This window comes from Diplotaxodon limnothrissa, linkage group LG3, assembly GCF_057381915.1.
Source record: "Diplotaxodon limnothrissa isolate DT_005_m linkage group LG3, D_limnothrissa_male_GT1.1, whole genome shotgun sequence".
NCBI lineage: Eukaryota > Metazoa > Chordata > Actinopteri > Cichliformes > Cichlidae > Diplotaxodon > Diplotaxodon limnothrissa.
The window spans coordinates 46,103,529-46,128,984 of record NC_140598.1 but is presented as its reverse complement, the minus strand read 5'-3'; the positions used below and the strand labels follow the sequence as shown (position 1 = coordinate 46,128,984).

The window sequence follows — 25,456 nt, the reverse complement described above, 5'->3', positions numbered from 1 at the left end:
CTTTAGTTTTATGCACACACACACACACACACACACACGCGGAATAATAAAGACGTCTCAGTTTAGCAAAAACACTAAATGCAATTTTCTTTTATAAATTTGGTCAGAAACGGAACTTCATCTGTGCAACAAAGAAAGAAGGAAGGACAAAACATCGTATGCTGAAGCACAAAAGTGGAGGAAAGTTTTCCTCAAACTACACACTGAGTAGAGTAATTACCCTTTATTTCAGTATTTCCCAGAGCGATATTTGAGGCTATTGTTGGATTTAATTTCTTTAAATAATACAGTTCTCCAGTGAGGAAGGAGGAAACGATGCCGTTCACGGCTGGTGACGTCTAAGAAGCTTTGACAGTATGGGCTGGGCTGTTGAGCCTCTGACTGCTGGAAGCTTTCGCTCCAGGTGTGAGTTTGTTTAGTCTTTCCAGTTCACATTATGGGGGACATTTACAAGTATCCCGTTTTCTTCGAGTGTTCCAAACTGAGCGCAGAGCAAAGGAAGAGGATAGAAAACTATTTCCATATTCGTCGCAAATCGGGCGGCGGTGAGTGCGGCTCGGTGACGGACGTGAACGACAAAGTTTACAGCGTCGCGTTTAAGGAGCGAGATGGTAAGTCAAGTGAACTGATTTGAATAAGAGTCTTTTTTGATCTCTTAATGTGAAAACTATTTTGATGGCATGAAAATGAAAGTATGGAAAGCGAAAGTAAGCATGAAAACAGTTTATATTAATCGATTATTGTCCATCATTTTTTGTATGTTTTAATGAATGTGAACAGTTTGAATACGACAGAGTATTTTTACTGTGTATTTATTTTTTAAAGTACATTTTTTTAAAGTATCTGTCACTGCGTCACTGTGGCCATTTAGAAAAACAAGAGAGCATAGTTTCACTTTCACTCTTCTTGTTATATTGAAAGAAAAAACATCCAAAACTCTGCGTAAAGATATTAGAATAATTACAACTAAAACTCCAAGAAAGAACATTAGCCTACTGAAAAACAACCAAACAAACGAGCTGTCATTCTAATTAAAAGTAAAGCAGATGTGGTACGGGCCCTACAACAACCACGTGACAAGCTTCAGAATCAGAATACTTTATTGATCCCTGGGGGAAATTATTTTTTGTTACAGTGCTCCATTATAAACCAACATTAAGACAAGACAAGACAGACAATACGCTAACTAAGAATAGTACAATATATACATATATATACATACATACATAAGTCACTCATAAATAAATAGTTGGAAAAGAAACATGTGTAGTTGTAGCAGTAAACAGTGTGTTAAGTGGATGCGTTGTACAGGGAAATGGCCACAGGCAGGAATGATTTCCTGTGTCGTTCAGTGGTGCTTTTCGGTAATCTCAGTCTCTCACTGAACGTGCTCCTGTGACTGACCAGCATGTCATGGAGTGGGTGGGAGGTGTTACAACATTGCTGGCCTTACGGATTAGTTTATTAAGTCTGTTGGCATCTGCGACCCTCAGCCTGCTCCCCCAGCATGCAACAGCATAGAGGATCGCACTGGCCACAACAGACTCATAGAAAATCCTCAGCATTTTCTGGCATATGTTGAAGGACCTCAGTCGCCTCAAAAAATAGAGACGACTCTGGCCCTTCCTGTAAAGTGCTGTGGTGTTTTTAGCCCAGTCCAGGGGAAAGTAAGGAAACGGCACACCATGTGATCTGGAGACTTATCCAACTGATGCTGATGCCGGGGGTCCAAAAACAGATCCTTGAAACCCTCATGACTGAGAAGCTGAAACTTCTTGTTTTTTAGCTCTACACTGCAGAATAACTAAATTTATTTTGAAGCATCATGTTTTCTCCATTGTGTATATGAAATATCATTCCTGTTATAAAGGTAGTGAAATAGAGGCATGCAGTGGCACCCTGCTCTTTACTGTACTCAAGTCAAGTGAAAATCCTTGAACCTGAAAGGTTTATGTGCAGTAACAAAAGCAAATGTCACCACCTGTCTGTGCTAATCACATTTATACACATAGATTCACCTGTAGCGAAAAGAGTGAGTCTGTTAGCATGCCGCTGACTGGGTATCTCATGTTAACACACATTTCATATGCAATCAAAATGTAGCGGTAAAAAATAAATAAATAAAAGCTGGGCTTTAAAGACAATGTCTTCTTTTCTGTTTCAGCTCAACAAAGAGTCCTGCAAAAATCTCGGCATGAGTTCAACTTTCCAGATTGTACTCTGGTTCTGACTTTGAGAGACAGCCCAGGACCTCCCATCTCTTCTCCCACATCCTCCTCGTCTCCAGGCCAGCCAGTTAGCCCCAAACTGGATGTAAGCTCTTCACAGGTCAGCTCTGTAATGTGTTATTGCTCTGTAAATGCAACACTATATAACTGAAAACAAAGGAAAAAAGAAAGTGATCAACTCTTTTTGTTGGTTAGACACTGAAAAAGTTTGTTTGTTGATTAAAAAAGACAACCCAGCTGTATAAAACTTGCCAAATGAGTAAAAACAAAATGATGCAGAGGTTAAGCATAGATAAGCAACATTAGCATGTTATTTATCTTATTGCAAGAATGGCGCAAAGACACTCAGAAGCAAGTGTGAAAAGATGACTTATGACGACAGAGTCACAGAAACAAAGACCACATAAATATATATACACATATATATATACACACAAAGGAATGAGATTCCACAAGGGGTAAACAGCAGAGTTGCTAGAAAAAAAAGCTCAATAAACTCTGAAAATAAAACATAAAAGAAACATAAAGTGACACTATTGTAATGGATTGGAATTACATATCACCCCAGCAACCATTGTGAAAGAACAGAAGATGGTTTAGTGTATTTTTCCAGTCTTGAAAACCTCAAATAATATTAATCTTTAAGACTTAAACAAATTAAAACTCTTAATGAAGGTAAAATGTGGAAATATATCTTTTTATTATTAACAACCATTATTTGGCATATCTTTCTGCAGAATCAGCAGTCATCTCCTGCATCAAGCCTGACACTCAGTGGTGAAGAATACGAACCATCTATTGATAGCTATCTCCTCCGTTACTTAAGTGAATGTCCAAAGGCTGGAAAAGAACTGGAGACAGAGCTTTTCTCTGTGGGCTGCAGTGCTCAGCTTTTCCCAGATAAGGTTTTAGTCAGAAGAGATCAACCATGTGCTGCAGATGTTAACTGGAAAGCTGAGGTAGACAAGGTTTTTGATGGCTACCTGTCCCACTATGAGGTGGATGCTCGCAATGTCAAAGCTTTGCTCCAGTCCTTGAACTCTCCAAAGACAACAGATGAGGTGAAGGTGTACAGCGAGCTTGGGTTGACAGTGGTGGTTGGGAGACAGTCTAAGGTGAACGCCAAGTTATTGGAAGTCAAGGGCATAAGAGGTAAACTTGGATCAGCATCAGGTGAGAGTGAGAAGCAAAACAGTATTCGTCGACTGGGTGAGGCCAAACTCTGTCTCCTCTGGAGAGAGATTGAGCAAAGTTTGGGAGAACATTTTCCAGAGGTGAAAGCCACACAGGGTGACGAAGGTCAGCTGACTTTGGCAGGTACTGTGGAGGAGATTCTTAAGGCTGGACAGCTAGTATCCGATAAGGAGAAATTGGTGTTAGATCGCACAGTTTCTGACAAGAGCCCACATTTTTTCAGCTTCCTCAGAAAGGTGTATGGAGGGCCAAGGGTGCTAGGTGATTTTTTAGGTGTCGGTGACAAGGTGGAAATAGAGTTAAGAGACACAGAGCTACTTTTCTTTGCACTGTCAGCTGGTAAACTTGATGATGCGGAAAAAAACCTGCAAGAAAAATTCAAGGATGTCAGGTTTGAAGTTCCGAACTGCTCCATTGTGCCACTGGAGCTTCGGGAAAAACTTAATTCCAAGACAAATAAGATGAATCAAGGGCAGTGTAGGGCTCAAGTTGTGTTTACCTCAGACAGCATTGTGTACTTAGTGGGCCACAGCAAAGAGGTTGAAGAGCTGAGCGACATTGTCACACAGTTTATTTTGGACCAGGCAAGTGTAGAAGGACATGTCGCTCTCCCTTTCCCAGAGTTGCTAGAACTCTTACCAGACCTGTTGCAGCTGTTTAAGTGTGACTCTTCAGAGGTTACCTTACGTCCTTTAACATCTTCCTCTAGACCAGTGGTGCTACTGGAAGGCCCATCTGGAAAAGTGACTGAGTTTAGGAATAAGCTGGGTCCACTTCTTCAGTCCCTTGTTAGGGACAGAGTCAGCATTAGCATGCCAGGGGCAGTAAGGTTTTTTGAAGGTCTCGCTGGACGAAATACTCTCCTAAGTGTTGGTCAATCCTACAAGTGTCTCATACAGCTTGAAGAACAGAATCATGTTAGTAGAAAAAATTCAGGAGTTACCAAATACAACCTTTGCGATGGGCTCCAGGTGTTGGTCTGTCAGGGTGACATCACCACACAATGGGCTGATGCTCTGGTGAATGCTGCTAATGAAGATCTGGAACATGGTGGTGGTGTGGCTGCAGCACTGAGTAAAGCAGGTGGCCCTCAGGTGCAGATAGAGTGCAGAGCCATGGTGAAGCAAATTGGAAAAATCCCTACAGGTGATGTGGTACTGACCACCGGCGGAAACCTGAAATGCAAGAAACTGCTGCATGCAGTTGGGCCTGTTAATGGAAAATGTGGTGGCAAAGAGAGAATGCTACTGGAAAAGACTGTCAGCTCTGCTCTGAATTTAGCAGAAATGAAGAAGTTTACATCCATAGCCATGCCCTGTATCAGCTCGGGTTTGTTCTGTGTTCCACTTACTGTGTGCGCTGAGGCTATTGCAACTGCTGTTAAAGAGTTTGGCAGTCAGGGAGGTCGAAGTCTGAGCAAAATCATCCTAATAGATAAGAAAGAAGAGGTGGTGAGGGCCATGCGGGATGCGTGTGACAGAATTCTTCGAGGGACAAGTACCGAACTCCAGCCAAATGCATCTGGCCCAAATACAGCGGGACAAGCCACTGCTGGCTCTACTGGGTGCTGCGTCCAAGTGGAGATCGTTCAGGGAACACTAGAGAACCAACAGGTAAAATACTAGTGAGCACAATTGAATATTTCTATATAAAGGTTGAATATACAGTTCTGCAGTAGTACTAGGGGTTTATTTACACCTACATATATCAGCTAATATTAGCCATTTGCTAAAATGCTGGTCTCAGTATTAATAAAGACTAAAAATATGACATGAAAATTTGAAAAGTAAACAAGAGATGAGAGAAACAGGGTTGCACCACATTACAAGTATTAATGTTGCAAAGTTGAGCCACAGAAGGCGCTCAGTAATGTCCCTGTTGCCTAAATGTTTGTGGAGCATCACAAATATAACCAGCTGATCCACGTAGAGTTGTGAGGCAGAATAAAGCAAGATTATTAGTAACTGCATTTTCATATTATTTTATTAAGGGCTCACAAATAACTACACATTAACCAATGTCATGGAAATTTGTATTTGTTTCGTGTATGAAAGGAAGAAGTTATTGGCTGATTTATTAGATTTTTAAATTAATTGACATGATGATCAAGATCTTTAAAACTGAATAAAATTTGCTTTTGATTTAAGGTTGATGTCCTCGTATCTCCTATGGTTGCCCATGATCCTGTTTCTTCTCGTGTTGGAAGTGGGCTGTCAAAAGTGATTGGGCCTCAGATGATTGCAAAGTTTCATCAGGAAGCAGGAGGTGTGACACTGCCTGGTGAAATAGTGTTGGTGGAGAACTTACCTCCTCTGCAATGCAAAGCAGTGGTCTTCCTCAACCTAATTTCCTGGGACAACAATCAAAATGGAACAGCAGTCCAGGTGAATTAAGAGGGAATTCTGTGTGCTGTTATAGGTTTTTGTGACTCAGATTTACAACCCTAATGATAAATTAATCTTCCAGGTGCTGAGACAGGGAATCAGAAAAATTCTAGCATCCTGTCAGATCAGAGGTTTTAGTTCAGTTGCCTTTCCTGTGCTTGGGACGGGTGCTGTCCTACAATTTCCTCACAGCGTGGCATCCAGGGTTCTTCTGGAGGAGGTTGGTGAATTTGAAAAGAACAGAATCAACAGTCCACCTTTCCTGGTGCGTGTTGTGATTCATCCCAGTGACAAAGATTCAAGCAAGGTAAAGGCCATTTAATTACAGTCCTTTGTTTCAAAAATAAAAATAAAAATGTTTAGCTACTAAATGTGTTGGTCAGTGGACAACCTTTTACTACCAAGAAGAAATACAACTGACTACTGAAAGAGCATCACTTTGTTTTTATCTGCAGGCCTTCCAGTCTGTGCAGGGAAATCTGCATCTCAGAGGATTCACAAATGATATTAACCCAGATCAAGGTTGGGAGGTTTTCATTTTGAATTTTAAAATAATTAAAAACATGCGTAAATTTCTTCTTTAGAAATTAAATGAATTCATCCTTAAGACCACATTAATTATCTGATTCCAAAGAGGCAGGAAAACACCACATAAGTGTAACACACTTATGTATAAATAGATAATTTTATTATTTTTTAGTTTTTTACAATATTTTATCTGGAGGCAGAAAGTTGTTTATTGCTTTATAACAATTTGTGAAAATTGTGACTATTTACTGTATCATATTTAACCATGACTCTTTCTTATTTAGAGTCCTTTTACCGCCATGTCTCTCTGTCTGATCATGAGGTCACAGCCATGTTGGGTGCGGTCAAGGTTCAGATGCTCCGTGGAGACATCTTAAATGGGGGCACCGATGTCATTGTCAATACGACTGATTTCTCTCACTCTTCTGGTATAATCTAAATGTTGTATTTATTACTGAACAAAAAATGTGAAAACAGGACCACAAGAGTTTTGTTTATATTTTGCTTAAACTGAAAATGACTCTAGGTTTATACCTAACTGTGTCTGCAGGTGTCTCCAAAGCCATTGTGACAGCAGCAGGGCCATCAGTCCAAGCAGAGTTAGCTCAAAGTAAGTCTTAGGAATAACACTAAACACTAAACATCTTTATAGATTTGTGTTTTTGATTGATTAATCTTTCTTTTTTCTTTCTTTCTTTCTTTGGGAAGGAATTCCATCAGAGTGGATGGTCACCACAGGGCCTGGAATGCTGGGATGCAAGGAAATCATCCACGTTGGCTTTAACTGCGATCCTCAGTTGATTCGCAAGTACTGCAAAAAGATACTGGTGCACTGTGAGAACAAAGGCTACAACTCTGTGTCCTTCCCAGCCATCAATACGGGTTAGTACTCCATACCTGTGTGTATGCTGATATATGTATATGAGTCTGCAAGTGGAAGTGTTTATTTCTGCATCTTATTAGCAGCAAATTAGTGCCCACTGAAAAAATGTAGAGCATATAATCAATTATTGTAACATTGTATAATGCACATTATTTTCTCAATAACTGTCTTATATCCTATCAGGAGTGGGGGGTATGTCCTATGATAAAGCTTGTAAAGCCATGCTGGATGGGATAGCTGCAGCTATTGCAAAGATGAAACCAAGTTCTCTCTCACTCATTCGCATTGTCATCATGGAACAACCAGTCTTCCAGGCTTTCAGGTTTGAAACAAAACATCTTCACAACATGAGAGTACATTATACCATAAGCATTGTTTTCCCAATCATATTTCATCGTTTAAATCACCCGCTTTGTGTTTGCAGAAAAGAGCTGGAGAATCGCTTTGGACAAATAACTCCTTGCCGCATCAGTCTGAGAGGTTTGTTGTAATTTAAAATTTTGGAAAGTTTCCTTCTGCACTCCCCTTGAACATTAATGAAGATTTCTTTGTTAAACCAGGACTCTAATGAAAAATTAAAAACTATTCAATGAGCATTAGAAATCTTTGACAATTGCCAGTTACAAAAATTAACTGACAATTACAGCTGTCAGCAGTTTTCATGAATCTAGTACATCTCAGAAACTTTCTAAAGAAATTCATGTAATAAGTATTCAAGTTTAAATGCAATTTTTCTTTCAGATGTGAGAATAACTCAAGTAACATTCCTTTGATTCATAGCGAGCTAATGTCATAGGTTATATATAAAAGTTGGACTTAGTTACTTTGACAGTACTGACTGGGTTCCAGACTCAGCCTCAATGTTAGTGTTTTGGCACTGTCCATGTTGGGTTTAAGAGCCAAGAATGACCATATTTAGCTCAGAGGTTAAGTAATAAGTATGCTTATGAAGTAATTAATGTTAAGTACCAGGATAAGAAATACTAGAATTTCACCCACTGATATCTTGAAATAGCTCTACAGCTACCACACAGCAATTCTCACGTTTTGTCAACAAATTCGCCAAAAGAAGCCACCATGACAGGAATGAAGGCCCAGTTCAGAGATTTAAGCTGGTGGTGATGAAACCTTGTAGACAGGACTGTAGACAAAGTTTCCACAATCTATAGATGTTTCTGGTATTAAACAGCAATATTGTAGCCTGCTAGCTTGCACTCATTAGCAAAAACATTAGCATTAGTAACCTGTGCTTTAGGAATATTGAAAATTTAAAGCAACTTCACAGCAGTCTATCTACCTTATTTGATCCTGAACTGCAGTCACAAAATGAGTAATAGTGACCCTAGAGCAGAAGCTGATACTCACTGGGTATTTTCCACTGCCCATTTATTTGCTTTTTTTTTTTTTTCATTTTCTAGAAAAAGCCAAACAAAAGCTCAAGAAGTGGCAAAAGAAACAATCAAATTTCTTCTCTTCAATGGGACCACAAGAAAAAACCTTTGCCTCCTCTAAACCTCAGCAAGCTATGATACGTGTAATAAGCTGTGATCCATACATCACTAAGACCATCCAAAGTGAGCTGGAGAGGATCCTGCAGAAGCACCTGATAAAGAGGGAAGTAGACGTGCAGGAATTTTCAGCGCTTGAGCCCATGGAGCTCGAGGCTGTGCAGGCAAAAATCAGAGTCTTTGGAATAAGCCTGGAGCACAAGAAACATCAACAGAACGCTGGAAATACGGTCAGACCAGAAGCAAGAGCTCAGACGGGGTCAGGAAAAGACGTCTATGTGCTGGAAGGCCTAAAAGAGGACGTTTTGAGTGTCACTGAACTCATAGGCAGAGCAACCCAAGAAGCACTTTTTAAAGACTTTCAAGATAAAGAAGAAGCAATAACAGCTCTAAATGTGCAGTGGTCTTTGAAGGGCATAAATGGAGCCTGGCAGGAGGTGAGTCTGCGTGACAACTACATGTTGGAGTATGCTCATACGCGGGACAAAATCTTTGTTGACATAGATGCGCCAGATGGCTCAAGAGTGACCGTAAACCTGAAGACACAAGAAGCCACAAATGGGGTGACAGGAATGACATACAAGCTAAAAAGGATTGAGTCTGGAGGTTTGTCACATTTTCTAGGTTCTCTTTTTTTGTTTTGTTTTGTTTTGTTTTAACCATAGTCACCTGTGTTAAGACCATTCCCTTTTGTGATGTAGAAACTTTGCCTCACTACTTATTTCAGGAAAGTATCTTGCCTTAACCATATGGTTCATTTGTTTGGTTTTTACTTTAGCATTGGAGATGCCAGTTAAATGGGATCCTATGCAGGAAGAATTGTTCATGAAGGTAGAACTGCAGCCTACCTCACAGGAATACTGGGAAATAGCCCAGGGTTTCCTGAAAACAGCCAAATTCAACATTTGCAAAGTGAGTATTCTTACAAGAAATCATGCTTGCTAAGATATTTTAACATAAAACATGAGGCAGTTGACTAATTTGTTTTCTGACCTCAGATTGAGCGTGTGCAAAACCTCTACCTGTGGAACGCCTACAGTGTGTGTAAGCAGCGTATATTTGCCAAGAATGGACAAGCAGAGCTAGGTGAGAAGACGCTCTACCATGGCACGACAGCAGAGTCATGCCAATGCATTGAACGGGACCGATTTGACAGGGGTCACGCAGGAAAACATGGTAAGGCATCTTTTATAATATGTCATTTAAATCCCTCAGCAAGAAAGGACATGCTCCTAAAATGTATCCTAATTTTTGTTGGGTTTTTTGTGTGATTTCATTACAGCTGCAAAGTATGGAAAAGGAGTTTACTTTGCTGTCAATGCAGCATATTCAGCTAACGGATTTTCCCCAGCAGACAAATCAGGCTTAAAGAGGATGTATGTTGTTCGTGTCCTGACTGGCCGTTACACGGTCGGTAAGAGCAGCATGATTTCACCTCCTTCTCGAGGCTCAGATCCCACTGACTGCTACGACAGTCTGGTGGACAACCAGCAGCAGCCCAGCATGTTTGTGATCTTCCATGATGACCAGGCCTACCCAGAATACCTCATTACCTTCAAGTGAGAAGGACTGAGGGAAGTCATGCATCAACACTGTGGGGTCAAAGAAATGTACTATACTGTAAATGTTTCTACTCTGAGTCAATGTTAGATCTTGTTATTTAGATTTTGTCTTAAGCAATGTATCCCGGTAATACAGATGTAGTAGTTATTTAAAGTGAATAAGATTTCATCTCAGCTAACTGCGTATTTGAGAGATTTTTAAGAACGGTTGTGAGTCATAACTTTGCCTCATTTGCTCCCAGCAGCCATTAAGTTTCTACAGTATGTAGTTCTTGTGATGTGAAAAATAACTCCCTCTTCTTTTGTTCTTTTTTTTATTACAAATGTTCCTGAATAGAACCGTTTATTTTAAATAAAAGACTAAGTTTTAATTCGCATAGATACCATAGCATAGACAATTGTGGGGTTTTTTTTGCATTTCCCACAATAATTACATAATTACTTAGAAATAGGTAAGGATTAAGAACATAAAAAAATACTGTATTTATAAGACTGGGGAGGGGGGGGGGGGTTCATGGTTATTAAAACATCTTTATTAGATGGAGTACATCTTTGTCAACCACACAAAAAAACAAATACAACATTTTCAGAAGAGAAAATAAAGTGTACAAAAAATGACACGTCACATTTTTGTCTGATGCCACTTCACATTGGAAAAAGCAAAAATCCAGTGAATGTGCAGTACTTATTTCCATTATCACTGATCTGTCGGTTATCCCAAAGACGAACATTGACCTTGTCTCCAACTTGTAGCATTAAGACTGCACTGTTTGAGCCACTGATGGGATGAGCCCGACTGTGACCATACCATGATACAATCTGGTTTCCATTGTGGTACAGACTGCCACCACTGGTTCCAGTGTTTCCTCCCCACCAGAAAGAAGAAAAGGTGAAATAATAGACTCCTTGAACTGGTGCTGTAAAATACCCTGCATCGAAAAACAACCAGAAAGTAACAGCAATTAATCCAATAATGCTCCTGCTGAATAGAACAAACTGAACAGAAATACTTTTTAGAGATTATAAAATTCTCAGCAGCAGAACAGGGGGAAGGCACATGCACACACACACACACACACACACACACACACACACACACACACACACACACACACAGCCACACTGGTTTCTAACCTGTTACTGGACTGTAGTGTCCTCCGACGTTGTACAGAACATGTCTGTACACCAGAGGGTAAAGAAAATTTGCTGGCCCAATAGTGCCTTCTGTGGGTAAAGCAGCAGAAAATGCAACCTGACGTTGTCCTAAAAACACCAGAAAATATATTTTAGCTTGTTTCCTCCAAATGAATAAATAAATAAAAGTAACAATAACAATAATAATCAGTTTTCAAATTATTTAATATTTTTATTATTATACTATAATGTTGCCACCATTCTTAAATGTTATAGAGCTAGAATTGTTTAAACACACAGTGACACCTTTTCTTTTTGTTGTTAGTACAACAGCAGTGAAGCTCACAAGAACTGAAACTTTACTAGAATAATAATAACATCTGTATTTCACCAGATCTGGTTTGAGCCTTGGTTCGATTAATTCTGAGCTTTAGTATTTAGCCAGTATTTATTCAGCAGAAAACAGTCACCTTTCACCTCAACTAAGTATGAATTCAATAATATCAGAGAGAGATGAGACAAAAAGAGAAGAAAAAGTTTAATGCGTTAGGGCATATAAACATGTGGGGAATTAAACAAGGGGAGTGGAAAAGAATTGGAGATCCTCCAGCAGCCTGAGCACTAAGCTTTATAAAAAAGGAAAGTATTAAACCTAATCTAGAAGAGAGAAGTAGACAGTGTACTATACCTGACACCTGAAACACAAATTAGAAGCTGGTTGAATAAGAGACAGGCCTGAGAGCTGAACGCGCTGCCTCCCATTCTACTCACAAACTCAGAACCATAAGTTAGTCTGCAGCCTGAGACTAAGTACTCTGTTCGGACAATATTGTGCCGTGAGTTCCTTGTGACAGGATTTCAAATTTGATTCTGGGTTTTACAGACATCAAATGAAGAGAAGCTAAAATAGAAGAAATCTGTCTGTAGGCACCAAACATGTGAACCTCCCTAATGCTTAATATTTCGCCTGCAATAAATTAAATTTAGTATTATAACTAAAATGCTTTTGTAACAACAATCATCAAAAATGAGTAATAAAAGACTATTTTGTAAAATAGACTTCATGAAAAGTTACATGGCACAATGACTGCAAAGTTCATTACTTTTATTCATTCATTCAGTTAATTTTTACCAAATATTACCTTCATACATTGTCCTGAGCTCAGTCAGTGTGCTGTTAAGTGCAGCCACCTTCTTCTCACTGGCTTCCAGCTTTCTGTTTGTTTCTTCAAGAGCCCTCACAGTGGCTTTCTGTCGTTCTTCTAGAGCCCCCAGTTCCTTCAGCACCATATAGATGTTGGGTTCACATAGATGGTCAGTTGTTTTGCTTACTGTCCGAGGGGCTGTTGTTTCAGACCCTGGGTCAGCTGACACGTCGTTATTGTTCTCGGCCTTAGTATCTTCATATGACAGCTCAGTGATCAGGTTCTGATTGATTTCATTCTGATCACCCGTTTCCTCACATTCAGATAAACCAGCAAGTAAACAAATAAGAATAATTACTGTTAATCTCTCCATTTTCCAGGTTAGATGGTATTTCTCCGATTTGTGTGTTTCACTGATGACCACGGTGTAAAGAACCTATTTATAAAAGGGTCTGGGTTAATTATTAGAAATAAAGTGATGAAAAACATCATATAATCTTATGATGATGGAATAAACTTTAACCTTTTTCCTTATTGCCAGTTTGTTATTCAGGACTTTTATGAGTTAAATAAAGCATTGGAAATGGAATATACATTTATCACACTCACCAGATTACAAACAGAAAACGTGACTTTATCTTTGACCTGCTTTTTATCTGCACGTGGAATGGGAATAGGGTTGTAGGAGAAACAAGGGGTTGGGTAAAAGTAATTTAAGAGATATAGAAACTATGATAACAGCATGACCACGTTTTAGCTCCTCTTTGTTTTTGCTTATCCCCATGTAAAATATTAACTATTGAAAATGTTTTTTTTCTTGTGTATGTGTTGTTTGATACTGCAAATCAATTTCCCATTGGGGACAATAAAGTTACTATTGATTATTGACCACTGATATTGGTGTGTCTTAGATATAAAAACGATGTACCGCATAGATTGGTGACATTTGTTCATGAAAGTACATTTAGTTTTCAGCCATAGACTGGTTGGATGTTTATACCACTTGACATCTGTGTCTGTCCAGGGTTAAGATTAGAGTTGAGTTTTGTTTTGTACAGTCATCACAGCCCAAAGCTTACACCCAAAGCCTAACTCTAACTCTAGATATGGCACTTTTAAGATGGCAGATCTTTTATATAATTCTTTATGATACCTTTTTGCAAGGGTATTTATTTATTTAATATAGGAGTGGTAACCATCAACCAACCTTAAAACCACCAGATTCACATTGTATCTATTTTAATGTTTTGAATTACAAAACATTGCAAATTTAAGCAGTTTTACTTAAGACTCAAAATTTTAATACATAGCATTTAGAGAATTATGCTGCACCAGCAATGCTGTGGAAATCTAAGACTAGTATCTCTTACTACTGTCTACTAAAGAGATTATGATAACAAATCGAATAAGTCAATAGTGCGCATCTGTTTTAATGTTACTTATTATTAGTACTCTATGCATCCCCCTGTCAATTACGTGATGTTAATTCAGGTCTGTGCAGTATTGTACAATTTTCCCACTGCAATTAGATCTCCCAGAGATTATGCCATCAAATCCTTCCTCCTCATTGTGTATCAATCCCTATTTCTAAGAAAAAAAGTTCCATTACTGCAAGTAACTGGAGAACTGTAAAATATTTTCTCTTTAATAATCACTAATAGAACCTAACTATATTTAAGGCCAATTGCTGTCATTCAGTTTAATACCTGTTTAATGTGAAATGTTTGTAGCAGAAAAAAACTCTATTCTCCTTATTCTGAATCAGTACAAACCATGTGAAGCCTCACTTGAAATTAAACCTATGTGACCCAGTAGCTATAAATAGCTGCTTGTTTATGCAGAAAGTGAACTTGAGACCAAGACAGAGAACGACAGGGGGGATTTAAATAGGAAGTAGCAAAAATCATTAGAACAGTATTTTTTTTTTTTGCTGGATGGCATAAGTAACTGAAAAGACAAAAGTAGCTATTGCTCAAAAAGAAAATAACCAATGACATGGAGTTTACAAGGCGTTACTTGCCAATGGAGTGGGAAGAACGGTGGAGGAGAGAGAAGGAGAGAAGGAAAAGAGTTGTTGAAGAAGGTGGTGAAGGTATAGAACAGGACAACCGGGAGCTACGAAGAATTGTTGCTTACAATGATTCGAGAATGGGCTTGACAAGTAGGAGTGACAAAAAAGAGACTCGAGATGGAATGAACGGTACTAGTCAGGAGGGAATTGCGGAGCACATAAGCGCTGAAAGCTTGGGAGCTGAAGAGAATAAAGTCCAGGCATGCCACAACAAAACCTACCCTAAAGAGGTGTTTGTAGCTCTGAAAGAATTCTTGGATTCATCTCTTCTTACAGACCTGACATTGACAACTGAAAATCAGAAAAGCTTCCAAGTGCACTCCCTTATCTTGGCTGCTGTCAGTGGCTTCTTTCTGGAAAGACTACAGGATAAAAGTGAGGAGAAATCTGACAATAGTGAGGACAAAGATGGAGTCCAGAGGTGGTCAATGCAATTGAGTTCAGAGGTTGACCATATTGGGCTTCAGGCTGTTGTTGAGTTTGCCTACACTGGGCTTGTGTCATCTTTGAACAATGATAATATGGCCCGGATCAAAGCTGCAGCTCAAGTTCTTGCAATTCCAAGACTTGTGGACATCTGCAAAAACAAGGAAAGAAAGGAGAACAGTGAATGTTTCAAGAAAGAAGCACAAACCATCTCTGCTCTAGAACAAATAAAAACTACTCTTCGGTCCATTGAACAGTTGTGGGCAGATAGAGTGGGGTGTGATGTCATTTTGGACGTGGATGGAACTTTTTTCCATGGTTAGTACAACTGCTTTTGATATCCTAATGAATGCATCATAGTGGTCAAAGTTTAAGCTTTTCTTTTGTCTCTCTTCAGTCCACAGAATTGTTTTGGCAGTAAGCAGTGATTACTTCCGTGGCATGTTCACAAGTGGAATGAGGGAATCCCATCAGAGTTGCGTTGCCCTTCCTTTCCTGTCTACATCTGAATTAGAGGCTCTTATTGGCTACTCATACAGTGGGATCCTTTTACTTAGCTGGGACTCTGTTTTTGAGATTACCTGCATGGCGCTTCAGCTTCAATTCCAATCTGCTCTATCAATTTGCCTCAACTTTATGAAAAAAGAGATCCAGGCAAGCTCCTGCCTGGATGTGGCATCTTTTGCTGAAGCATATGAAATATCAGATCTTCTTGAGGAGGCCAATGACTTTGTGTTGAGGAACTTTATGGAAGTATCAGGCACAACAAAGTTTCAGGACCTACAAGCAGAAAAGCTTTTAAGCTTCCTTCGCTGCGATGGCCTTTGTGTACCTTCAGAGTTGGCTGTATTTCGAGCCGTAATCTCATGGATTGAGGCTGATCCCGAAGAAAGATTGGCCCATGCAGGCTTACTCATGACTGGAGTTCGCTTCCCCCTCATGACCTTTCGAGAGTTCAGAGAGGTTAGAGCCATTAATCTACGCATGGAGTGCTTTGGCAACAAAGAGGTGGAACTTTATGGTTCAGCACTTAAAGAATTTGGTTTCAGCCTTCCAAAGTCCCAGGATCACTGGCGGATCAGGCGACCAAAAGATACTCTAGTTCTGGTTGGAGGAGACCAACTGAATCCAGATGTTGGTCAGCGCATACCGAGCAGGGAAGTGTGGTTTGCAAACTCCCTACGCAGTGGCACAGGGTTGGTGAAGGACGTTGAGTGGAGGAGATTAACTGAGATTCCAGATAAACCAAAGTTTAGGCATGGAGTTGCCGTAATGGATGGGAAGCTGTATGTGATTGGAGGGTGCTTCTTTTATGCAAAGGATGACATTATGAAAACTGCCTACAGGTAAATAAAAACTATTAGTCCATGAATATACATCTTCTTACATTCACAAAAACAGATTGTTACATATATCACATTTTATTTTTTTATCGCACTCATGCTAGTTATGACCCAGTGAATGATTGCTGGAAGAGGCTGGCAGACATGCAGGAGTTCAGAAGTAACCTCTCAGTCGTGGTACGTGAATCGCACCTTTATGCCATTGGTGGAGATAAAGACATCAACACCAACGTAGACAGTGTTGAGATGTACAACCCAGACACTGACTCCTGGAGGTAAAATTAGTTATTTAAAATGAAACAGAATCTTGAATAATGGATGATGGATATTTTAGCTGGGCTTGAATAATATATCTGTTTTTGAATTGTGGACATACCAATCAGCCAACAAAGTTAAAAGACTGAGGCAATATGAAAAGAGTCAAGTTTTATAATAGTTATAATGGATAGAAGTTTTTCATGCTTTACCCTTAAATTCAAATGCAGTACCATGGTTTCCACAGCAGATGTCAGTCTTGCCCTTGAATTATAGTATGCACCAAAAAATGGGTTTTTCACACTACTGTAATCCCAGAAATGTCTCATGTTTTAAAGAAATTCGTATTTTGCTGTTCTGGTTTCACCAGGTGGAAAGTTACACAGGTATGGTGGTGCATCTTAAACAGAAATGCAAGTTAAAGAAAGCAAAACAACATAAATATTGTCTATTACATCATTACAGCATTCAGTTATAGCATTTGTGAGTTAAAGAATGAAATCTAAACATTCAGACTTTAATGAGGATTCATCCAAGTTGCTGCCTTCACCTCGTCCAAAGTCATGCTGTCATCACAGAAATGTAAACTGGAAGGTTCATGTGTTTATATTTCACATGATTTCTGATAAAATTGTTTTGTTAAAGTTACATATATGTCAAGTAATGCCATTTTGTGGTATATTGGATTCAAGGCAGATAAAAAAAAAAAAAAATTTTCCTTACAACTGTCCATCTGGACATGACTGCCTGGCTTCTCTTGTTTCACAGCTTTGTCCAACCGCTGGACCTGGCTCTGAGTGGGCATGCTGCTGCTATCATTAATGGAGAGATTTTCATATCTGGAGGTTTCAACTGCAAATATGAGTGCCTTGTTTCCACATGTCTGTACCACCCAGAGAGGGGAACCATCTACCTGGCAGACATGACCTATGATAGAGCCCAGCATTGCATGGAAGTCCTACAGAGTCATCTATATGTTGCCGGTGGAGTCTGTAACCTAAGGAAGTTTTACACTGATCAACTAGTTTGTGAGGTATATGATACTGTGGCTGATTGCTGGACTACTTTTGCGTCACTGCCCATGCCCCATGTTGGTGCAGCCTCCATTGTTATGGAGGAGAAGATCTATGTACTGGGAGGGTATTGCCAAGATGACTACAGTGAGTCTGCACTGGTCCACCGCTTTGATCCCATCATGCAGAGATGGGAGACCATGGGCAAATTGCCTGGAGCTGTTACAGACATCCGAGCTTGTCTGATGCACCTGCCCCAGCACCTCAGACAGTAACTGTTTTATTGAAATGATACACTCCTCAACTAGGCAGTCTGTTTAAACACTGAAATTACTGCAATAATAGAAGTAAAATATTCAAATGTGGATATCTAAGGCCTCAGTCACTCAGGCCTACAGACCAGTCAGCAAACCTTTTGATAACCATAAGTTGCTTGGAAAAAATATGTATTCTCCAACCAGTTGGTGAGTGGTTGCTGGAGGTTGCTGACAGTTGCAAAGAGGATGCTGCACTAAGGCTGTTCCTTATGACTATTTTGGTTAAAACCAGTTTATCCCAGTCAACCATGGTTTGGATGGAAGATGTTGAGTTGTTTGCATGTATTGTTTAGTTTGCAGAGCAGTAGTAAGACTTGAAGTGCAATGAAAACCAGAAGCAGTGACCATTTGTTTAAGTGAAAAATACACCTTATTGGTTAAACCAACACATTTCAAAAGGCACAAATTTTACTTTGAAGGCAAGTGTTCCCTAATTGAGGTATGTGTTGGAGCTTTCATGGTTTCACTATCATACAAAGAGCAGTTGGAGAGTGTTTGCAGATAAGTCAGCATCTTTGATATAAAACTATAAGAAATACAGATAATCTGCTACTGATCAAAGTAATTGCAAGAAAGTTTTTAGTACAGCACCTCATATCTCTTTGTGACCAAATTTCCCTTGCAGCTGCCAGTAGCCTCAAGCAACAATTTCAACAGGCAGTCTTTTTCCCTAGCAGCTTGCAATTATTAGGGGTTCACTGACTGGTGTTTTTCAATCAGTTTTAAAGTGACTGCCATCAACCTTCATGAACAACTTACGAGTCATAATTGCAACCAGTGGTACCAGAAGGTTGCCAGTATCTAGTATCAGCATCTAGGCCTGTGTGTGTGAATAAGAATAATATATATGTAAGTGGTAAGAAAATAGATGGAGTTTATCATTTTGAAATGAATGACTACTTTGACCACAGGCTAATCGTAATAGCTAATTCTTAATAACTGTTAACTCTCACTTGGTGCAGTATTCGTGTTTCAGGTTTTCCACATCAGGTTGTCATGTTCTAGGTTCTTTATGTTTAGCTCACCTAGTTTAGGTTATAGCTTAGTTGTGCCTTTGCCTTTTGTTTTTGTACTGTTTTACCAGCCTTCAATAAACAGCTCGCCCTTTGTTAAAATCAAGTTTAATTTTCACGTGTCCTCACTTTGGTCCACCTCCTCACTCCACACAGTCTGCTTCTGCAGATAGTGACAGTGCCCAAACTTGACTGGTAGTGTAAATATGATAGTTTCTCTCTCTCTCTGATGGGGGGCTGTCAAGTTAGAATAAGCAAAAATTAAGTGATACAGAGTTGATGAAAGCATTACAACCTAAACTTTTAGATCTGAAGAATTTTCATTGGCACCACATGACAGTGACATTTTGAATGATAAATGATCTGGTTTCATATTCTTACAGGCTTAGCTATTCAAATCTTTCCAGGAAATGACCATGTGCTTTCCAAACCATCCCTATCTGAGTCCAAACAGATCAAACTATCTGAGAGTCTAAGATCATTCCTTCTGTGAGATTCTAAATGTTTATGTAACAGCTGAATGCAAGACAGTGAATTATATTTTTGTTTGGTATAAACTTCCACTACTAGGGAAAGATATAATGCTTAGTTGCCTTAAGGTTAATGCTGTTGTGATTTGAAGTTATATAGTACAAATAAAATTGAATTGCTGCCGCCTATAGTGCTGTGTTATTGCCTGGGCTTGGGCTTTGACTCAGCTTGAAAGCTTTGGTTTTTCCATTTGTGTTTCAACTTACTATATGATTACTATTAAAAAGTTTTGACTCCAATATGTGATGATTCCTAATGTTTTTATAAAAAAAACAATTAAACCTCCTGTACTCACAATGAATCCATGAATGTAAAATGTTGCTAAAGTGTAAAATGCTGAAACCTTTTGGTTATCCTTTCATGCCAACCTGCGATATGGGAAGAAACAGTAGGACGATCTAAGTTAAATACACAAAAAATGTTCAAAATTGCTTTAAAAAAGAGAGTTGAACCTGGCCCTTTTAGATTTAAATTTGACCAAAGTTAACCAAATTCGACCTGTACAACCAAACAGATTTCTCATCGAAAGCAGATGCCGATTTAGTATCGTACAAAATAATAATAGTTGATAAGAAGAAAGAAGAGGGGCAAATCCATGACAAAAAGGAAACACTGAAACATTTTTCACATGGCTAAACCAGAAAAACCAGCTCTCCACAGGATGATGTTGAACCAATAGATTTGCCGGTGATATCCAGTCCTCCAAATTCCCAGGCGCTCATCTGGAAATGCCGATTCTTCAGCAAGATGGCCCCTGAAGTGTAGCTGTGATAGTCAGTGTCATGAAGGTGAACTGGTGAACTATAAAGGACTGCTTGTGGTAAACAGAATTTCTTTTTTTCTCTAAATCATTTATGGAGAAAAAAAAAACCACTAGTAAAAGGCATAATATATTAATCAAACTGGTCCAAAGTCCTTAAAAAGTTTATTGTAGAAAATGTTGCTTCCAACATTGCTGTAGTTCTTTGATATTTCTTTTATGAACTTGTCAAGCAATGAAAATGTCAAGCAACACAAAGCAGATCATTTTATATTTAATCAGACAACCTTTTCATGACAACAAGCACAGCATACACATTAGTGTAAGCGTTACTAACGTATTATAATTAATTAGTAAATATGAATATTAGTTTAGAAGAATTGATTTTTGTGGGAGATGTGTGGAAGTTTGCTTCTGTGCAAAGCAAGCAGAGGTAAGTGTAATTTTGAGTTATGATTTCAAAAGTTTTGGTTATCATCTTAAAATTTTGAGTTCTCTAGCATATCGAGACACTGTGTGGAGAGATAGTCTCGATATGCTAGAGAACCCAGGTTACACCATAACCGTACGTTACTAATTTAGTGCCATGAAATTCTAGGGTTTCAGCTTTATCTATTTTAAGTAATAAGAAACAAACTAAGACGGGACTAAAAAAAACCTCGTAGTTCTTCAGGTGATTGTTGTTGTGATTCTTGTTTGTTGAGCCAGGATGTGGACAGAAAGGCGACACGGACATCAGTGAGTGGATGAAGGCAAAAGAGAAGTATTTGTATTTGAATCACAGTCTGGGGTTTGAAATCCACAACTCAGCTGCTTCACAACATGAATGTGGCGACCAATTGAACAGATTTTTTCATTGGATAAACACATTCAATGCTGGACCCATTTATCGCTTTCCGAATGCTATATTTTGCATAATACAGTACTTTTCTTTTCTACTCCCCTGGAGCATTTAAAGCGCTTTATGCAACATGCCACATTCACCCAACCACTGCTTTTTATATTTGGCATGATCAAACCACCAACCCTCCAATTAGCAGATGACCCTGCATGATGCTCTACAGTCTGAGCTACAGCCAGGCTGGCTGGACAGAAAGAAAACAATATATTTCCTTTATTCTGTTGCAGGAATCTTCACAGCACCAGTGAATGGTCTCTGCTCAGTTGCAGTAGTTCCAACTACTCTACTACTCTCACACTCACACAGCAGGTGCTATTCTTGTGAAGAATAATGTCAGTCAAATTTCAACATATGACAGCCCTTCAGCAGACGGCACTGGCAGCAGCAGCAATGCAGTAGCTCTGCTGGTTGCAGTTGATTGGGTGCACGTAGAATTGTGGGGTCAATACAGCGGTGTATAATAACCTAAACAGCCACAAAACCTGTTTTTTGTTTGTTTGTTTGTTTTACTCTTTCATGGTTTATGCATTGTCTTAAAATGTTAAAGCAGCATTAGTCATCAAATCTCTTTATCTCTGTGTAAACTTCTAATGATCTGACCTAATATTACCTCAGCACTTACCTGAATATGTGCACTTATATTCAGAGATGGGCAGTAACGCGTTACTTGTAACGCGTTACTGTAATCTGATTACTTTTTTCAAGTAACGAGTAAAGTAAGGGATTACTATTGCAAAATCGGTAATTAGATTACCGTTACTTTCCCGTAGGAACGCTGCATTACTGCGTTACTAAAACCGTGATTTTTTTTGCGAGAATGTCTCATGACAGTGACGTAAGCAAGTGCGACGTTGGTGACAGCAGCTGTGTGCAGATCAACAATGGATAATATATCGAGTGCGGGAGAGAGTATGAGCGTGCAGCGTTTAAAGCGTGGAAGTACTGACCTTACTTTGAGTTTGATTCCATAAAAAGTGACAAAAACATTAGCGTCCATCGTGCGTGGGAAGAAAACTTCTTTTTACAGCGAAAAAAACCCCTAAACTTCCGAGCAAGCACCGAGTAGCTACGACGTGATGGGAAACTCACAGAGACACTCGCGCGGATTCTTCAACTGACCGCAGCACACCTACACCAGGGTAACCCTCCGCCTACCCTGCTCCTGCTTTACAGGTGAAAATAGAGCAAAAGGACCGCTGAGTCTTTGACTTTATTTATTTTCTGCTGTGTTTTACTTGCATCTGTTTGAAAGAGTGAGTGAAAACACAAAAAATATTTTATTTTATGTGCTGGAATGTGTAGAAAATAGGTTTAAATGTTAAACTAATTTATTCAAGTCAGAGAATGTTGCATATAATTAAATGTTTTGCTTGATGCATAAAGTTAAAAGATTAAAACTGATAAAACAAGTTAAAAAAAGAGACTTTTCCATTTGATTACATTTTGTATGATGGATTATGTAGAAAAAGTAGAATTGGGCTGAAAGATCTATCACTTTATCACCTCTTCAGGTTGTAAATCGTGTTTTTAAAAAGTAACTAAGTAACTAAGTAACTAAGTAATTAATTACTTTTGAAAATAAGTAATCAGTAAAGTAACGGGATTACTTTTTGGGGGGAGTAATCAGTAATTAATTACTGATTACTTTTTTCAAGTAACTTGACCAACACTGCTTATATTATTAAAGGAGGCAAACAAAGGAGGCAAAAGCGTGGCTGCAGGGCGGGTCCACTAGCTCGGCTAAAGAAACAGCCATTTAAGCCACCGCTTCCGAGTATTTTCCTCTCCAACGTCAGGTCCATAACCAACAAAATCGACGAACTGAGATTACAAATTGCAGTCAATAAGTGTGTACGGGACAGCAGCATAATATTACTCACAGAGACTTGGCTGCAGCCATCAATTCCGGACTCGGCTATTGAGCTAGCAGGCCGCACGGTTCACCGTCACGACAGGAACGGCCACTCCGGTAAGATCAAAGGAGGGGGTTTATGCATCTACACCAATGACAGCTGGTGCAAAAACACAAAGACTGTAGACAGCCACTGTTCCCCGGATTTGGAATACTTGACTGTGAAGTGCAGACCCGTCTACATACCTCGCGAGTTTACTGTTGTCATGGTAACGGCCGTGTATGTACCACCCGATGCTAATGCTAACTCTGCCATGGAGGAGCTGCACAAGACAATAAGCAACCAGCAGAACTCCCATCCAAACGCAGTGCACATTATAGCTGGGGACTTCAACCATGCTGATTTAAGGTCAGTATTCCCCAGATTTGAACAGCATATTAAATGTGCAACGAGGGGGAAAAACACATTGGATAAAGCCTACACGGACTGGAGCGTGTTCGAACATCAGGACCTTGAAGAGCACACAACATCAGTGCTCTCATATATTAACTTCTGTGTCAACAGTGTCACTGTGGACAAACGTCTCCGGGTGTATTCCAACCAGAAACCCTGGATGACTAAAGAGGTCCAGGTCCTGCTGAAGCAACGTGACGCCGCTTTTAGATCCGGTGATGGTATGCAGTACAGTGCAGCCAGATCTCAGTTGAAAAGAGGCATCAGAGAGGCCAAGGCAGCGTACAAGAGAAGGATCGAAGACCACTTCACCACCAACAACTCACGACAGGTATGGCAGGGAGTTCAGCACTTAACCAACTACAAACCTGGCAATACCACGTTGACTGAGGGTAACGCGGAGCTTGCAGAGGAGCTGAACCACTTCTTCGCACGCTTTGAGGTGAAGGGACCAGAGGCAGCAGCAGAAAAAACATCGGACAGCAGCAGCCCAAGCCTCATAGTGCAGGAATATGAGGTGAGGCGCACACTGAGGGCAGTGAACCCCAGGAAGGCCACCGGACCAGATGGGGTAACCGCAAAGGTCCTAAAAGAGTGTGCAGACCAGCTGGCTGGGGTCTTCACTAAGATCTTCAACACTTCACTGTCCCAGTCCTGCATCCCGCCGTGCCTAAAGTCAGCCACAATTGTCCCACTGCCAAAGCGTACTAACATTAGCAGCCTCAACGACTACCGACCAGTTGCTCTAACACCTGTTATAATGAAGTGCTTTGAGAAACTGGTCCGACGTCACATCATGTCCTGCCTGCCACCCACACTCAACCCGCTCCAGTTTGCATACAGAGCTAACAGATCAACTGAAGATGCCATTGCTACAACGCTCCACACCACCATCTCTCACCTGGAAGTGCAGGGCCGTTACGCCAGGCTGCTCTTTGTTGACTTTAGCTCTGCTTTCAATACGATACTCCCGGACAGACTAATAGATAAACTGCTGGAAATTGGACTTCCTTCCACCACCTGCCGCTGGATCAGAGACTTCCTCTCAGACCGTGTACAGAGAGTTAGAGTGGGGCCTCATCTTTCCTCAGCCCTCAGCCTCAACACCGGCTCTCCACAAGGCTGTGTACTGAGTCCCCTACTGTACACTCTGTACACACATGACTGTGTTAGTTCCCACCCAGACAACACAGTCATCAAGTTTGCAGATGATACCACTGTGGTGGGGCTCATCTCAGGGGGAGATGAGACTGCATACAGAGCTGAAGTTCAGAGGCTGTCAGATTGGTGTGCAGACAACAACCTGGACCTCAATACCACCAAAACAAAAGAACTGGTAGTTGACTTCAGAAGGAGGAAGTCCGAGCTGCAGCCTGTCAGCATCAACGGGGAGTGCGTGGAAAGGGTCTCCAGTTTCAAGTTTCTGGGTGTGCACATAGACACAGACCTCCAATGGAGCTCTAACACCTCTGCGGTCTTAAAGAAGGCCCAACAGCGTCTCCACTTTCTGAGAATCCTCAGAAAAATGGACCTGAAGAAGGAGCTGCTGACCGTCTTCTACCGCTGCTCCATTGAAAGTGTGCTGACATATTGCATCGGTGTGTGGTTCTCCAGCTGCACCACAGCACACAGAAAGGCACTCCAGAGGGTCATCAACATGGCCCAAAAAATCATTGGACATCCTCTTCCCTCCCTGAAGGACCTGTACAGCACTCGCTGTCTCAAGAGGGCACGCAGCATCCTACGGGACTGCACACACCCAGGACACCGGGTGTTTAAGCTGCTGCCGTCTGGCAGGAGGTTCAGGCTGCTGAGGTCCCGAACAAATAGACTCAAGGACAGCTTTTACAACAGGGCAATAGCCCTGATCAATGTAAATAGCTGACCTGACTGGATACCTCCCTGGACTTTTTAGGGGGAGGTAACAATGTTTAAAACGATAACAATAATATTT

The 25,456-nt window shown here is 40.2% G+C and overlaps 3 protein-coding genes across 3 annotated transcripts; 2 read left to right on the top strand and 1 right to left on the bottom strand.

Moving 5' to 3' along the window:
- The first annotated feature begins 419 nt into the window (after window positions 1-419).
- LOC146636119 (protein mono-ADP-ribosyltransferase PARP14-like) lies at window positions 420-10,408 on the top strand. Its single transcript, XM_085350717.1, has 15 exons — window positions 420-611; window positions 2,165-2,328; window positions 2,966-5,035; window positions 5,570-5,806; window positions 5,889-6,113; window positions 6,262-6,328; window positions 6,619-6,762; window positions 6,885-6,944; window positions 7,043-7,216; window positions 7,401-7,539; window positions 7,642-7,697; window positions 8,636-9,331; window positions 9,504-9,637; window positions 9,724-9,901; window positions 10,008-10,408. Exons 1-15 carry the CDS (start codon window positions 437-439, stop codon window positions 10,286-10,288), a joined length of 4,800 nt encoding a protein of 1,599 aa, XP_085206843.1. The 5' UTR covers window positions 420-436; the 3' UTR covers window positions 10,289-10,408.
- A 524-nt stretch (window positions 10,409-10,932) lies between these two features.
- On the bottom strand, window positions 10,933-12,939 carry LOC146636118 (complement C1q-like protein 2). Its single transcript, XM_085350270.1, has 3 exons — window positions 12,564-12,939; window positions 11,422-11,550; window positions 10,933-11,216 (listed from the first exon to the last, which is right to left on the bottom strand). The coding sequence occupies exons 1-3, from the start codon at window positions 12,937-12,939 to the stop codon at window positions 10,933-10,935; spliced, it is 789 nt and encodes a 262-aa protein (XP_085206396.1).
- On the top strand, window positions 11,795-19,611 carry LOC146636117 (kelch-like protein 33). Its single transcript, XM_085349461.1, has 4 exons — window positions 11,795-15,381; window positions 15,461-16,409; window positions 16,511-16,681; window positions 17,430-19,611. Exons 1-4 carry the CDS (start codon window positions 14,562-14,564, stop codon window positions 17,947-17,949), a joined length of 2,460 nt encoding a protein of 819 aa, XP_085205587.1. The 5' UTR covers window positions 11,795-14,561; the 3' UTR covers window positions 17,950-19,611.
- Window positions 19,612-25,456: the final 5,845 nt, after the last annotated feature.